Source organism: Pyxicephalus adspersus, chromosome 6, assembly GCF_032062135.1.
Source record: "Pyxicephalus adspersus chromosome 6, UCB_Pads_2.0, whole genome shotgun sequence".
NCBI classification, from domain to species: domain Eukaryota; kingdom Metazoa; phylum Chordata; class Amphibia; order Anura; family Pyxicephalidae; genus Pyxicephalus; species Pyxicephalus adspersus.
In genome coordinates this window covers 89372826-89390123 of record NC_092863.1, presented here as the reverse complement: position 1 = coordinate 89390123, position 17298 = coordinate 89372826, and the positions used below count along the sequence as shown (strand labels likewise).

Sequence of the window (17298 nt, the reverse complement as noted above, 5' to 3'; positions counted from 1 at the left end):
AATACCAAATGTACCTGCAATAGAGAAAAAAATTTGCATACTGGCAAATTATTAAATTATTGTGTACTGGGCAACAACTCAATGTGTTTAGGCATGTAGACACTGTCAAGACAACCTGCTGAAGTTCAAATTGAGCATCAGAATGGGGAAGGAAGTTAATTTAAGTGACTTTAAAATTGGCATGGTTGTTGTAGCCAAGTGGGCCGTGATGAAGTATTTCAGAAAGTGCTGATCTGCTGGGATTTTCATGCACTGGAATTTTGCAAGGACAGTGAGGTTATCTTTGTTTAGGGCATGGTAGGCAGAAGACAAGGATAAGGAAAGTATATTTCTATCTTTATCCTTTACAGGTATGCCTTCCTATACCTGGAGATTTGTGAAGGGTAAGGAGGCCTAGCCAGTTTGAACTTAGAGGTCGCTTTAAAGCACTCTGTTGCTATTATAAAAAAAAAAATCATTACATGTACAGCTACCTGTATAGGAAACAATGGATACTTATCTGACTTACTGCCCAAGACACTAAACTGGTTTAGAGTTGATCTAGAGCCTTTCATTGACCTCCAACGGATGTCAGATGATTGCTGCTGGAAACATTCTTTTCTGATCATTTCTAGTGACAGTGTAGTGAATGAGCGCTGTATACACAAGCTTGTTCTGCTCTATGGGGAGGGAAGCAAGGAGAATGAGCTAGTGGCACCCTGCTTTTCTCTGTGTTATAGAAGTGCACAGCAGTCGTTCTTGATCAGTCATTCATCAATCCTCCTCTGTACACAATTGGCCTAATTTATTAAAACTCTCCAAGACTGGAGAAGATAAACAATCATGGGTAATGATAATAGGTAATACAAAATTATTTTTAAGAAATCCGTTCTAAGTTTGTTGGATCACCCAGGTTCTCCTATGATAGGCTATCTTTCTAGTCTAGAGCTTTAATAAATCAGACCCAATATCTGAAGTGCGTATGTTGCTTAAGTTTGGTGGAAAAAGCAAATGAATCAGAAGTTATATGTCTTAGCTCCCATTGCTTTTTGTGGTTTGTTCTACTGTCCCATATGTACACAATGTAGTACAAAGGGTTGAATGATAAAAATTCTCCACCAAAGGTTGGATTTTCAGATTGTGTGATTGGTAAATTTATTGCTTTTTTTTGCAGGGATTTTATTTTATTTTATAAAACAGTGACAGGGTCACTTTATAAATATCAGTCAAAGAAATAGGGAGCCCAAAGACGCCACCTTTCTGAGCCCTATTCTGCCTTAATCTGTCACTGAACACAACACATGAATCACTTTCAGTATCAGTGAATGTTATCTCTAACCGATTTTCACTGATCCTTCTAAAGCTACGTACACACGTCAGATTTTTATCGCCCGATAATCGGCATCGGCCAATTATCGGGCGAAAATCTGCCGTGTGTACAGTCGGTGTCGTCCATCGTCCGGACGACCAACCTGCCGGATCCACAGACGATGGACGACAGCCGATCGTAATGAAAGAGAAGGGGGAGAGCGCGCAGTGGGGTGCCGCTCCGTCGCTCTCCCCCTCCCCTCTCCATAGAGCATGAACGGTGCTGTATGTACAGCATCGTTCATGCATCGTGCACTCCCTCGTCGTTGGAAAGGATCGTGAAAGATCCTTTCCAACGACAAAAATTGGCAGTGTGTACGCAGCTTAAAAGTTCTCTTTTCTGCCCCCAGTCCGTCTACCTTCTGGACAGCACAGGCTCAGCATTGTCATCTTTTTCAAAGGTATACAGGATGATCATGTGCGCATAGATTCCTCTTCCTCTATGCCTCTATCCCAGCACCAAGCAATTCTCAATAATGCAGAGCATCTCTGACGATATTATGTCAGTCCCATCTCTATATCATTGTACGAAAAACTAGAATTGGACCTAAATGCATGTAAATGCACAAAAACTGCAGCATGTTGTATATTGATGATATTGTCAATGGTGTCAGTTTCAGACACTTCTGAGATCATTCAGAATTCACAGGTGCATTTGACCTGCAGGTGACCTCTTTCTGAACTGTATTTATTCTGCTTTATTTTGCATTTTCATAGAGCTGAGGCTTGAAGAGAACAAAAGTCAATGAACCCTAAACCTAAAATGTAAATGTTAGGGACTATATATTTCTTGCCATGTTAATCATTTGTATTCATTATTTGTTCAAAAACAGCACAACACAGTAATTGCTGGGGATGCTGACAGTCTCACTGCTTCTACCCATCTATAATCCCAATAAAATGCACAGGTGAGACCAGGACAGTAGAACCACTAGAAGTAGACATTTGTGTGTGCAGGGAAGGGGGGTCATTTACTTCATTTTAAGGTAAAGAACAACATTAAAGTGGTCCCATATCAAATTTCTGATTGCCCTTTCCTGCCAATGGGATAATGTCTATAGCAGCCTTTCAACCATTTGACTATATTAGATCCCATGACATCATTTTAAGGTTCCTAAGAACCCCTGTTAAAAATGACTATATGCATGCGGGTTAAAAAAAAAAATATATAAATATATATATATATATATATATATATATATATATATATTTATACTTACCAGCACAGTGAATCCAACTTTTTCTTCACAGTCTTGTGAAGCATTGCAACATTTTTTTCATTATTTTTTATAGTGGAGTTCTGCTTTAAGGCCTTTTTTGTTCACTAAATCTCCCTTTACTGTATTATGGTGCAGTAACACTATAACATGGGGGTACTTAGCCTGCGCTACTGCAGTGTGCAGCAATGTGAGAATCACAGAATTCTGCAGCACTACATTTACACTGCTGTGCAATGGGGTGCACTACTTTAAAAGAAAGGTCATATCAGGATCTTTGATGATGATGGGCTGTCACAAAGCAGTGTTACATGTAGAAATGAATGAATTGCAAGAAGGCAGGTTCTGACTACATCTCTTCTACAATAAAACAAACATCTGCCTAGTTTCAGTTTGTATAATGTACAATGAGCCTTTGCATGCACAGATCCTGGCAAAGCTAACTGCTGGGAATGAAAGAACTCTGTACATGTGCAGGGATTATTTTTGGCATGGCAAATAAAGGTGACATACCGGGGAAGGACTGGTGGAAGATGCAAGCAAAGTAGTGAGGAGATATGTGTTTAGTTCAATGTTTGTGAATAGGCAGGTGGGTTTGTTTTATTGCAAGAGTGATATAGTCTGTCTCCTCTATAATAAAGAACCAGCACGCTCACAATTATTTTATTTTACCTACTTTATTGCAAATGTACATAAGTGTGCTATATGATGTACAGTAAATAGGAATGGGCCCCTTAAAGTGCACCCAGTCGGGGCCTGTATTGGGGGGGGGGGGGTCCAAAACAGCTTGTTCTCAGCTTGTGGTTTATACTTCTTGCATTTTGCATTAGAGAATTCATTAGCCTCTTCAATCTGCTTTGAATTCCCATTGGCCTAAAAGGAGAGAGAAACCATTCTGACTTCAAGAGGAACTAAACTGAAAATAGCCCAAAACAAAAAAAATACACTTACCCTAAATCCTGTAGCGCAGTTGATCGGTCCGGAGGTGTCTTAAATCTAGTCCCCCGTTGTATCGGCATCCGCCCCCGCCGGGTGCCGCCATCTTCCCCTTTTTCTTCCAGGTTCTTCTTCCTACATTACCCGACCCAAGCGTGAGATTGGGTGGCGTAAGTTGGAAAAAAAACTTCTCTCACTGCGCATGGGTGAAATCAGCAATTTTTTTTCCCTTTTCATAAAAAGGCTCCTTGTATAATCCATATAATTGCATCCATAAAAAATGCCTGAGATGCTCTAACATGCGCAGAAGGAGCACCCAAGAGCCTAAAGGGATGCGTGACATAGGTATCCTGGGAGGCTTTGAGCTCCCATTTATTCCCAATCACCTAGGCGATCAAGAAATAGGGGGCAGTGCTGCACCCTAGGGTGTTGCACTTAACAAAAATACAAACAGAACTTTTACCTTACATAAAATGGGTGTCTACCCTTCTATGTAAAGTGAAATTTCTGAGTTTAGGTACACTTTAAGCACAAGCCAATACTTTCAAATGTCATTTTTATTATTTTGAAAATTTGAAATAAAAGAAAAAAAATGTTGTGTGCCTGTATTAAAGATCAGCTACAGACTGGAATGGGGTGACAACGTTCTGTGCCTGACTCTTAATTGTGCTTTTACATTGTCACCCTACCATAGGGGTTTTAGATGGAAACTACAAATGGCCGTTTCAACACATATTAAGTAGACATGTTTAAAAAAAAAGTCCATTAATGATTTACATTGTCTTGGCATAATAAATGGCATTAGGTTAAAGTTGACTTCTATTTTAAAGTGTACCTTGCAAGGGTCCAGTTATACAAGCTGGGGGGTCCCCTCATTATTATTATTACACAGTTTTTTATTAGCGCTGACATATTACGCATCGCTGTACAAAGTCCATAGTCATGGTACTTGCTGTCCCTCAAATGAGCTCACAATCGAATGTCCCTGCCTCAGTCATATGTCTTTAGTACAGTCTAAGGTCAATTGTGAGAGAAGCCAAATACCCTAACTGCATGTTTTTGAAATGTGGGAGAAAACCAAAGTACCTGGAGGTAACCCACGCAAACACAGAGAGAACCTGCAAACTCCATGCAGATAGTGACCTGGCTGAGATTCAAACCTGGGACCCAGCGCTGCAAAGACCAATGTGCTAACATCTGAGCCACCATGCTGCCCCTATCTTAAATTTTATAGGACAAGGGGGTGTGCATAGTGCAAGAGAACCCTTTAAATTTTACTTTAAAGAAAGGATTGGCTTGAGGTACCTTGAGGAACCTGCACTTTACTCACATACAGCAAATCAACAGGTACACTTTAATGGCAGCAGATGCTTATGCGTACCTTCCATTCACTTCCCTGACTCTTTGTTTACCTGGGGAAACAAACAGAAAATGTTCTTTATTTCCAAAGGCTTATTATATCTTAATTTTACCTATATAACATACTCAGAGAGGAAAGAAGAGCAATATCCATCACTGCCCTATAGGAATACAGAGTATAATCAGTCTAACACAGTGAAGACAGTTACAGGAGTAGGGAATACAGAAAGAAACCCATTACTCTGCTGCTGCAGCTTTCTCAGCAAGAAGGTGAGATGGTGACTATTTTTGTGACTTTGTTTGCAATAGAATGGGGAAAATTACAACTTCTGTCCAGTTTTAGTCATGTCTGTACCCTATAGAGAGATTTTCCATCATTCCTCTCCCTGCTATACCTGTACAAGGTGTGTTGTCACTGGAACAGGAAGGCAGTCACCAATGAAACATTTTCAGATGTTCTACCTTTCCCTCTGTTACTTAACCCCCTAGCGCTCTAATTCTGTCCAAATTTCCATGCAAAAAGCGGTACAATTTTTTGCATGGAAATGTATTTTACATTGTAGACCTATATTACTTAGGCACATAACTCACCGACACATGTCTAATAGGTAATAAATTTAATAATAAACTTTAATAAAAAAAACACAAAAATCTAGTAAAAAAAATAGAAGAATAGTTAAATAAGTAATATAACAGTGCAGCAGCATATATAATATATATATTAATTATAAATATATATATATTATATAAATATTTCTTTGTATTGGACTCAATACAGCTATTTTTTATTGAATCCAATACAAAATTATTTGAATTTCCCGCCGCTAAGTCCCAGGCCGCACCGACGTATGAACCGACGTGACGAGATCGTCTCTGCACTTCGCAGCTGGAGGAGGCAGACGTGTCCCCAGGACCTGCGGGGAACAGCAGGACGCCGGGGGACAGTGACAGAGTAAGATGAGCTTTTTTTTCTTAGCTTAAAGCTACCTCGAGGAATAGCAATTTTTGCACTAAAAATCCACCCTGAGTCACACTTGGGAATACTGTTTAGGAGCTTAAAGTAGACCTATCAGGTCGAAGGGTTGAATCTTGGCCGGGACACTATCTACATGGAGTTTGCAGGTTCTCCCCGTGTCTGCGTGGGTTTCCTCTGGGTACTCTGGTTTCCTCCCACATTCCAAAAACATGCAGTGAGGTTAATTGACTTCCCCCCAACATTGATCTTAGACTGTATAAATGACATATGACTATGGTAGGGACATTAGACTGTGAGAACCTTTGAGGGACAGCTGGTGACATGACTATGGACTATACAGCACTGCGTAATATGTCGGTGCTATATAAATACTTTGTATTAATAATAATTTGTTACTTTATATAAAAAGATAGATAACCCTTTTATATAAAGTAAAAAATATTTTTCACCTTATTCCTTCTATCTTTAGACTAAAAGGGAAACCCGCAGCCTCCTGTCATAATCGTGTCACATATCCCAGGAGGCTTTGGGCTGCTCCACCTGCAGACACCCAAATTTAGGCTTTCCTCTATTGCATGCGAATTTCCAGAATCTTGTCACCTGATTTCACGCCTGTGCATAGTGAGATCGGGTGATGTAGGAAGAAGATCCAGGAAGAATGTGGCTGTGTCAGAATGAAGAAGGAAGATGGAACGGCATGGGACCCATTGGACCAGGATGGCAGGATTGCCTTTCTTTTTTTCCTGATGTTAGTTTATTTTGTTATTAGATAGATAAGCATGGACCACTCCAGGTTGACTTGCACTTTGCATTCTAAGGCAGCGGTCGCCAACCAGTGGTATATGGAAAAGTTTGGTGGTCCACAGAAAAATTTGGACATTATTTGCAGTTGTTATGTTAAATAATAAAATAAAAATAATATTCTAATAAATTTTTATATTCTGAATAACAATTTTCGTCTTTATATTGCACTAAATGATGGAAAAACAAGGGAGGCGCAGCGTGACGTCAGTGTAGTGTTAAGTTGTATGAGACAACCGTTGCCGAGCCGTACGCTTCAGTATTGTTTCCACCATTACAACAGTCACCCCGCTCCACCACTACCAAATCTCATCCGATTGTTTTATTTATTTCTCAGATGCTCTTTCAGGTAAGTATGACTTTAGCTGTGTATTTTCATTACCTGTTACATTTAATGGCATCAAATACTTTCACTTTGCTATCATTTCTTGTTTGGTCTTAGATTGGAATGAAATAAACCCATAATGAGGGAGAAAATGCAAACAAATATTTTGCATTTCTTTAGTAATACCAAAGATAAAACAACTAATGATATTAGTAACAATAGTAATACTTCACTTAACCGTGAGCTGATCAGTGAATCAGAGCCTCCACAGTCCTTGTCAGCACCATTAGGAAGATCATTATTTTACAAATGTATTTATCTTTCTAAAAAAATTCATGTTACTGGTCCGCGGGATTTAAAATGATGAATTTAGCAGTCTGTGAGGTCCGAAAGGTTGGTGACCGCTGCTATGAGAATCAACTACTACCAATAAAACACATGGACCTGGAAGATTCTCCACCAGAGACTGTTTCAGCGATTGTCAGATTCACTGCTTTATAAATAGTTCCACTCAAGCTTTTCTTTTTTTTTTCATATAGTAGAGAATGCAGAGTCACTAGCAATACACACTCTTATCCACTTCATGCTGTTCACTTTTTATTTGACAGGAAGTAATGGAAAATCTCCCTATCGGGGACACAGGAAGCCAGGGTTCCTCCAGAGGTTGCTAGGTAACAGCAATGACCTTTTTGGCTATTTTTTCCCACAAGCCAGCACTGTAGGAGACATGGATACAACCTCACATGCCCTGAGGTAAAATGAGGGCAAACTCACACCTCCTCACCCCTTCTCTGTCACCCCCTCCCTAGGTACAGCTATAGAGAGAACACCTACAGCGACTCCTGCGGCAGGAGGAGTGCACAGCCGTCATTAATTAGCCATCGGCCAGGCAACTTGTGTCGTCCCGCCCACAGCCCGCAGACTGGCCAATCAGCTAGCGCCCTGTTGGCTGAGCTTGGTTTCCCCGGTCACGCTACGTCAGCACTGTCCAAGATGGCGATGTCCATAGAGCAGCAGCATCGGTGTTCACTGGCCGGGCTGTGCTCGGTGCTGATTCTGTGCTGGTCACTGAGCTGTGCCAGGGCTGAGGAGGACAAGCCGCCTCACCGCAGGTTCGAGTACAAGTACAGCTTCAAGGGGCCTTACCTGGTGCATGCTGACGGCTCAGTCCCATTCTGGACCCACACTGGAAGTAAGTGTGTCTGTGTAACACCGGCTGAAGAAGTGGCTTGTGTGTGTGCAGGGCTATTCTGTGTACCTTTCCAGAGAGCAGACACCTCCTGAGGGCATACATGCCACATATACACCACCTGACAGTCTGCACCCCACATATACCCCTCCTTAGGGCATTAATCCCATATATACCCTGCTTTAGGGCATTCATCCCACCTTTACCCCTCTGCAGGGCATACATGCCACCTATACCCCTCCTGAGGGCATTCATCCCATATCTACCCCTCCTGAGGGCATATGTGCCACATATACACCACCTGACAGTCCACCATATCTACCCCTCCTGCCAGTCTCTGTCCCATATATATACCTTCTGGGGGCATTCATACAACATATACCCCTCCTGAGGGCAATTATGTCACATATACCCCTACTGCCATTCTTTGTTACACCTATACCCCTCCTGAGGGCATACATGCCACCTATACCCCTCTGCAGGGCATACATGCCACCCATACCCCTCCTGAGGGCATACATGCCACATATTCCCTTCCTGACGGTCTGCACCTCACATATACCCCTCCTGAGGACATTCATCCTATATCTACCCCTCCCTCCAGTCTGTGTCCCATATAAACCCCTACTGAGTGCATAAATGCCACTTATACCCCTACTGAGGGCAAACATGCCACCTATACCTCTGCTGATAGTCTGAATCCTAAATATACCCCTGCTGACAGCATACATGCCACATATACCCCACCCAACAGTCTGCACCCCACATATACCCCACCCAACAGTACAGTCTGCATCCTATAAAAAGCCCTGCTGAGGGCATACATGCCACCTATACACCTGCTGACAGTATGCGTTCCGCATGTACCCCTGCCCGTAGCACACGTCCTGCATGTACCCTTTTTGTGAGCAGGCATCTCTCATGCACCCTTCTCGAGGTCAGATGCCCCTTATATACCTTTCCTGAGTACAAGCATTTCTCTCTGGTGCCCCTGTGGAGGGCAGGTTTTACCTAATATACCCCACTTGTATACAGAGATTTCCTATAGATCACTATCCTGTGAGTAGAGATTTAGAAAATGTATTGCCTGGGGACTGACTTTCCAGGTTCTTGTTTTAAAGTTGACAATTCTGATATTACCCCAGACACCTGTCCCTTTGAGCAGACCCCCCCCCCCCCCCACATGGCCATGTAGTGATCAGACATCTCCTGTAGGGCTGATGGATGCAGACATTACCTGTACGCCCTGGGGCCACATTCCTCAGCTTCTTTACAATTTGTACATCACTTATCATCCTGCCACAGTCAGCCCTGGCCAAAAAAAAAATGCTGCTCAGCTTTAATGCATTCTTCTGACTTCTGCTGATGAACATTTCTGGTTTTATACTAAAAGGCCAAATGTCATTGCCATCATTTGGGTGTATTGATGAAACTAGGGGCAAAATACTGTATGGAAGGGTTAGATCCCAGTCGGGTTTTTAGCTTTATGTGTACTCTCCGGCTAGATTCACCCTCTGATTTCTTAGCACATAATATGATCATGGGATATCATCAATATGAAATCAGAAATCCAAACTTTTATGGTGGTCACCTGAACAAAAGTAAAGGGGAAATGTCCAAGTAGTAACATCCGCAGCCATGTCTAAGTGAGAATGTTGCAGCAAACATTACGGGTATGTCTCCAGAATAAAATGTAAATGCTAATAAAATAAATGCTGCTCAGTCCTTAAAGTGGAATTATAGTTCCGCAATGAAAAATAAGGATCAAGCAGGATTTCTATTGGAAAAAGGATAGATGATTTCTGGAAAAGTTTAATATGTTTTATTGTTTTTTTAGATATAAGTTTGAAAGGAAATATTGCCTCTAATATGATATGCGAAACTAAACCTGCGAGACTCTCCTATACTCGTCCTATTGCCGGACGTGTCCATTTTCCTTCTGTTTCTCGCCCTTCTTTCGCCCGTCCTTCAGATCTTCAGCCATCTTTATTGGCCGTGCCATAATGATGTAACTCATGCGCAAGGGAAGCTGGATTACCGGGTTTCCCTGCATGGACAACCTAACTTTTTTGACACATCACCTGTCCTATTCTGGAATACCCACCTGTCTGTATTTTGCAAAACAGAGCTTTAGTCCTACTTAAGACAATTTCCAGTTGGGTTCTGTATTTGCTGATAATCCTATGTGTGGATCTGTCACCAAGAAATAATTGGTGGGGACTAATAAAAGTCCTGGTCTCACTCTTAGACCTTCCGAGATCTTTTCTTCTATGGGGAACAGTAATGATTATGGAAAGGTGACGTGACACCTCAGAATTTTCTCTATATCTACATTCCTAACTACCGGTATCATGAGAAGCTTGATTTATATCTTACATATGACAATGAGCACTATCAATGCCATAGAGTAGTATGAGGGCCACTATTGCTAAACTCTACTTTTAGATTCTTCAGTGCCAATTAAGGTTTTTTTCTTTAATGCTTTCTGAGTATCTGACATGGAACAAGCATACAAGTAAGAATTCCTGACCTTCATTTATGGAATGCTTGTTCCTGATCTATGAATCAAAGATGAACCGTCAGGCAATTAGCTTTTTCAATAGAATGCCAACAATGGCAGCCCAGCAAAGTCTTCATATGACAGAGTTACTTTAAAGTTGAACTAGGGGCTAGTGTAGATTATTATCATGCAGTAAACTCAACTCCCTCCCCACCTTCAAATGAAGCAAAGATTATCACTATTCTGTAATAAATCAGTAAATTATGTTTCCTTTTTCCTGGAAAAGAAACTGACCTTTATGGGCTACAAGCATTTCCATTCATGCTGAATATATCATTTCAGTGTAATCGCTTAAAAAGTGTGTGTGTAATATATATATATATATATATATATATATATATATATATATATATATATATATATATATGAGACAAGTACAATATTTCAGTACAAACATGTACTAGAAAGAATAATCTGTGAGGCAAAGTGCAGTCCAAGCCAACATCTGTTACAGACGTCAAAATTCATTGCCACTTTGTGCTTCCAGGCCCAAGGCTGTTGCTTTTCCTTGGATACATTCTTATAAAATGACAAGGTCTCTTTTACAGAACAATTTCTCTGCTGTCTAATTGTATCTTTTTGAACAACATTTTCTTATAAAGTGTTGGCGGCATTATCTGACACGTGGTGGTTTCAGTTCCCCTTATATCTGACAAATTGCTAATGCTGATGTGTCCCTATTTGCCATGCGGCAATGTCAGTATACTAATATTTGTACTGCGTGAGCTTGTGGACTCTGACTTAGAACAACTACAAACATGCAGGAGATATGAGGGATTGTTATACTATGGTATACCGAGCACATATCACAGCTTCCAGTTGTATTTTTTAGGCAATGCTGTGAAAAGAATGATGGCCAACCATGCCAAAAATATAGCCTTTATACAGACTGAACATTTTACTGTAATATTGGTCAAATTACTATTTTTTGTTTTCTCATTTGATTGCAAATATGAACAGTGGCAGATACCCAATGACTTGGCATCAAGATCTGTTCATATGAGGGGTTTTCAACACCAGAACAAGAGTGCAACCTCTCCCTATTCCATTCTATTCTCAGCATTACATTTAGTAAGGTAAAGTTTACAGAGAATAACCCTGTGTGCAGCTCTGGAGCTGGGACCCAGAAGCCAAACCTCTTTGCCCCCAACACTTTTAAAATCTGTCCTAACCTTACTGGGTAATGAAAACTCATGATCTGCATGAAGAACTGACAGCTCAGAAATCTAAGTGCTGAAAAAAGCTGATTTGGCCAATCAGTTTAGATTGTAGTTGTCCTGTACTTATAGGCTTGTTGCACACAGGCCACATCTTATATTGGAGTAATGGGTACAGCAAACATTTGGAAAGCTTTTAGCAAGAGCATTTTTTTATAAAAAAACCTTGAAGTTGTGGGATATACGGTACTTCTGTCATAAGCCTGGGGCATATCCAAAGAAGACCTGGGCTCAGTGGAAGTGAGTTAAAACATAATGACATCTAGCAGCAGATAAAAGGTACTGCAAGGGGAATCTCTGGATTGAAACTGCAAATTTCAATAAAACGTAATATTCTATTTTATCTTTTATTTCAGCGGTCGCCAACCTTTTTGGCCCAGCGGACCACGAAAATTACCGGCTCCTAACCACGCATGCGTGGGGAGCCAGTTGTCAATCAAAGGGGAGGAACCTCCCCTATAGTGACGTCATAACACCATAACCCCGCCCACTCCGCTATCGCAGATCTGAGCCTGCGATGGGAGAGTGGGCAGGTTATGTCGTAAAACACAGCCCACCCACTTCCCTGAACCAGGGATTTGCACGGGGGACACGGTCCGCTGCTCTTGCCGGTGCGTCCCCCCGGCGGGGTCCTTCTCCTGACCCCACTCGGGGGTGTAACGGCCAGAGCCGCAGACCACCAAAATCTTCTCGTGTACCACTGCTTGGCGACAGCTGTTTTAGTGAACTCCTAGAAGAGAAGGTCTTCCTGGATATGCCCCATTCTTGTGACCGAAGTACTGTATATCTCTCAACTTCCAGATTTTATGTTCTATATATTTTTATTGTATATTTTTTGACAGTTCGGCTTTAATGGAAAATCTCACTGTGACTTTAAACAAGCTGCTAAACAGTTTCTTGTACAGTGCTCTCCCCAACCCCTTTTAGCCGGTAGCACCACTCGGCACTTTTCCATACCCACCCGGCTGTTTTTGAGTGGTTGCTGATAAGTTGGGTTACTATACAGGGGCTGCCACCCACCTACAATTTTTTCCCACCTGGCCTAAAAATTTTCTGGGTTGAACACCAATGTAGCACTAAAGCTTATTTAAGCCTGATATCAGCTTGGTGAATGAGAAGGTAACCTACTATAAAGTTATTTAACTGGGTTAAATTATTAGGATACAGACGTAAGTGAGATAACGTACACCAAACAGAACTAATCTTCTAGTGATGAGAGTGCAGTGACATTCAAATTGCTGGCAGTTACTTTCTAAACTCAGACAGTCCTGAAATACTTTCTACAGCATTGTTTGTCTTTGCACTATTTAATGACTTACTTTGTAAATTGTGTACTTTGTAACATCAGCCAAGATTTAACCAGCATTGTCAGTCTGGAGAGTTTTCATTATTTACATTGAGCAGAGTTTTATGTACATTTCATTATGTACATTGAGCACACATTTGAATGTAACTGGCTTCTAAGGATTCATTAGTTTATAGTTTAATATTGCCAGAAACATAATTGCATCATTTGTATCTTGTCATAGAGGGCTTTAAAGTAAAGGGGATCGTGTGTTTCACTTGCCTTGTCTGATGCCAATACAGGAGATTCACGCCTAGTAAATCTGACATTGAAAGTTAGAAACCATGTCACTTGCTTAGGAAATTGAAGAAAAGCCACAGAAAAATCAAGTATTTTAAATGCTTATTTACCTTTTTATTAAGTTATTTATTTTCACATGCAGTGTGCATTTTACCTAGCTAAAACATGACTCAAGGAAGAGTCGGCTCCTAAGCACCCCCCCCCCCCTCCCATCGCCCTGCATGTCACAGCGTTTTCTTCTAAGAGCATAAATTTACTTTCTGTGCTGGCCAAGCTCCTCCACTTCTTTCAACTGTTTATGTAGCAGCCAGGAGAGAAGCAAAATGGGAATATTATACTTGAGTTAGGATTTCTGACATCCAAGAGGTGCCCAGCAGAAATCTCAGGTTTTTTGGGTATGAACGTACACATAGAAAGCTTTTACAGGTAAATGTATTAAATAATGGAAAGATTTTTGTTGACACTAATATTCTGGCATCATGGTCTCACCCAAATCTGTTCACATACAATCACTTTACCTTTAATCAGTTCAATCATGACCAGAATGAAATCGTCCCCTGCAAATAAGGGAAAATTCTTTCGAAATGTGCCTGAATGGCAGGAAAAATCCATTAGGGGGTTCACGCACGGTAGTGCAAATGGGGGTTCCAACATGGACTTTCTCGCCTCTTCAATTCTTTGTTCAGCTTTTGTCACTGGAAGCTTTTTCATGATCATTTCCAGCGCGCCAGATCATTCATATCAGGTGAGAATCACCTGATGTGTGTACATAATCTTCAATTGTCACTTTATTCTATGTATTCGATCATACTCGATTTATTTCACTTTGTTAGTAACCAGACACTTTGACATCCTAGATGCCATTCCCAGTGCTGATCAGATCAGAATAACCCCATCTCTGAAGAGCCAAAAAGGATCTGTCTGGACGAAAACAGCCCCAAGTTTTGAGAACTGGGAGGTGGAAGTGACCTTCCGGGTGACAGGACGTGGAAGAATAGGCGCTGATGGACTGGTACGCTCTTTTCTGCTTTTCTGTAACTTAAAAGCATTTGGTTTTTTTTTAACAACGCTGTATATGTAAGTAAAGTTGTATGACCTTTTAGTGGATAAAATGCCTAAAGTGACACTGTCATAGGACGAGTATTGGAGCTCTCATTACAAAGTTAGATGCCTGGCTGTGTCTGATGTTTCTGTTTTGAATCCTGGAGCCAGCATTCTACAAATCAATGTTAAGCTACGTACACACATGCAATAATTGTCTTTGGAAACGAACAATTAATGACCGATCGTTCAATAATTTGTAACAAAAAGTGCACAATGACGCCGATGAACGAGGAATGTCACTGGAAACGAACGACTGTCTTGGTGGATCCGTTTGGGCGCCGATCGTTCGCTATCTATTGTGTGTACAATCGTGGATACTTCTGCGGTACACTTTCTCCAGTACACGTCACTTCCTGCATTGTTCAAACGATTGTATCTAGCGTGTGCACATTATTGGTGGATTATTTTTGAACGATCATATTGTTACACCATGTACAGAATCGTTCACTATAGGATTGTTCAAAATAATCATGAATAATCATAGATCTGTCGTTAGTCATTCGTTTGCTAACAACAATTATTGCATGTGTACCATACCTAGCTTTAGAAATGGGTTAGCCCTCCTTATCTCTATACTTGTTCTGGGTTTGTTAGCAACTCGGCTGTGAAATCAATGCACAGAATGACAGCCAGGAAACTAACATTGACAAAAATAGATCAGCTTACTCAGCCCTATTAATTCCTTTAGGAGTGATCATGAAAGCAATTCATGGCTTATGGTATATGTTTTAGTATGAATAATCATTATGATTAGATCATTATATAAAAGCAAAATTCTAACCAGCTACATACAAACTGTAATCTATTTTAACAGCCAACATATCTTTCATTTTGTTCAAACTCTTTAGTGACTTAAAAAAAAATTTGCATGGTTCCAACTGCCCTAAAATGAGGCATACACTTATGTACTTTAGGACAGTGGTCGCCAACCTTTTCAGACCTACGGACCACTAAATGCACAGAATCCAGACTATACATGTGCGGGGAGCCATGTTTCACTCAAAGTGGAATAAACTTCCCCCATAGTGACGTTATGATGCCAGAACCCTCCCACTCTCCCTCCACAGGTCTGAGCCTGCGATGGGAGAGTGGGCAGGTGGTGTCCATACAGGGGACATGTTCCACGGCTTTGGCCGGTGCACCCTCTAACGGGGTCCTTCCTGAACACCAAAATTTTCTTGAGGGCCATCTGTTGACAACCTCTGCTTTAAGAGGAAGGTGACATTTATAAAGCAAATTGATGACAAAATTAGAATCAAATTAGAGTGTTAGGTTTTATTCCGCTATGTAAATGTGGCCTTAGGCATAGGTCACACCTGCCAGGCTGTCAGACAAGAAAACAAAGCTACCAAGGTGATACAGCAATTGTCACTCATATCAAAAATGTGATGACTTTGGCTTTCTATCTTACAAAATGTGTATGGATCTTTGCTGTAACACAAGGTACGGTGTTCTTGTAACATGTTGTCTGTGTTCTGTTTTTCTTTTCTGTGTCTATATGCAGGCTATATGGTTTACATCGGAGCAGGGTCTGGAAGGCAACGTATATGGCGCCGCTGACTCCTGGAATGGTGTGGGGATTTTCTTTGATTCATTTGACAACGATGCAAAGGTTTGTTTGCTTTTCTTTTGCACTTTGATATATTCATACAGTGCCACAGGTTACACAAAGGACAAAGCTTGTTTACTTAACTGCTTAAAATTGCATTAGACCAATTTACATCCATTATCTTTGCAAGGAGTTTGCAGAAGTTTAATATTGCCTGAAATTACATGATATATTCCTCTGCTTTAACAGTGAATGGTGACAGAGGTGAGCCTTTTATACAGGCTCACAGATTGCAGTGAAAAGATGAAGACATACTGCATGACTCTATTTACCTAGCTTCTATATTCAAAACACACAAGCTGTGCTAATGTTGGAATGACATTTGCAGAAGCTGTGTGTGAGATAAAACTATTTACAGAAGTATTGTTGTATAAAACACTTTGTTACTTTAATATACATTATATATACATTTCCATTTATTTTTTTGTGGCTTTTGTTTATTATCATAAAAAATGAATCATCCAAATTATATATGTTAGGATTGCACAGCTAACTTGATGAATGTTGTTGAATTGAAAGTGAATTTGAATTTTTTATATCTCTAAGTCATTTTTATAGCTTTATTCCGTATATGTAGTCATATATAAAGAAATGGTTTTGCATTCATTGCCATAAAGGGCCGATGTTTCTAAATGCAGGATAATACAATCATGTTTTAGAAACAAGAAAGGGGATATTGGGTTGGTCAAGGCTGCAAAATATTTGGAGATGCTGATTTCAGATAACTGCAGGTTGAGCAACCAGTGTGACCGTCTAGCGAGGGAAGCAAATAGATGGTGATGTGACATTAGAAGGATCACCAGCTGGAGAAAGAAGGCTCTGATCCCTTTCTGCAGAGGGTGTACACTGCTGTGTATTAACTCCGTGCTGAATGACTGCCGGTATGCCATCACAGATTCAGGGTGAAGCAAATAAAGTTTTATAACCTGTTATTAAAACTGGTTCCCCTGCATAAAGCCACCACAGCCACAAGCTAAGAGGTAAACTGGGAACTCCTCTGTACACCGTGTAAAACTAATAAAGACCTGGAGATTATCCAGATAGATTCTTTAAGAGAAGCAGCACTAAACGCT

General features: G+C 40.7%; 1 protein-coding gene across 2 annotated transcripts in view; it reads left to right on the top strand.

The window, feature by feature from the left end:
• The first annotated feature begins 7940 nt into the window (after positions 1-7940).
• Positions 7941-17298, top strand: part of LMAN1 (lectin, mannose binding 1) — a 29172-nt gene continuing 19814 nt past the window's right edge. For both annotated transcript variants that reach the window (XM_072416549.1, XM_072416548.1), the window contains exons 1-3: positions 7941-8153; positions 14370-14524; positions 16121-16228. In XM_072416549.1, coding sequence (XP_072272650.1) covers positions 7955-8153; positions 14370-14524; positions 16121-16228 — 462 coding nt within the window. In that variant the 5' untranslated portion in view covers positions 7941-7954. The remainder of the gene's footprint in view (positions 8154-14369; positions 14525-16120; positions 16229-17298) is intronic.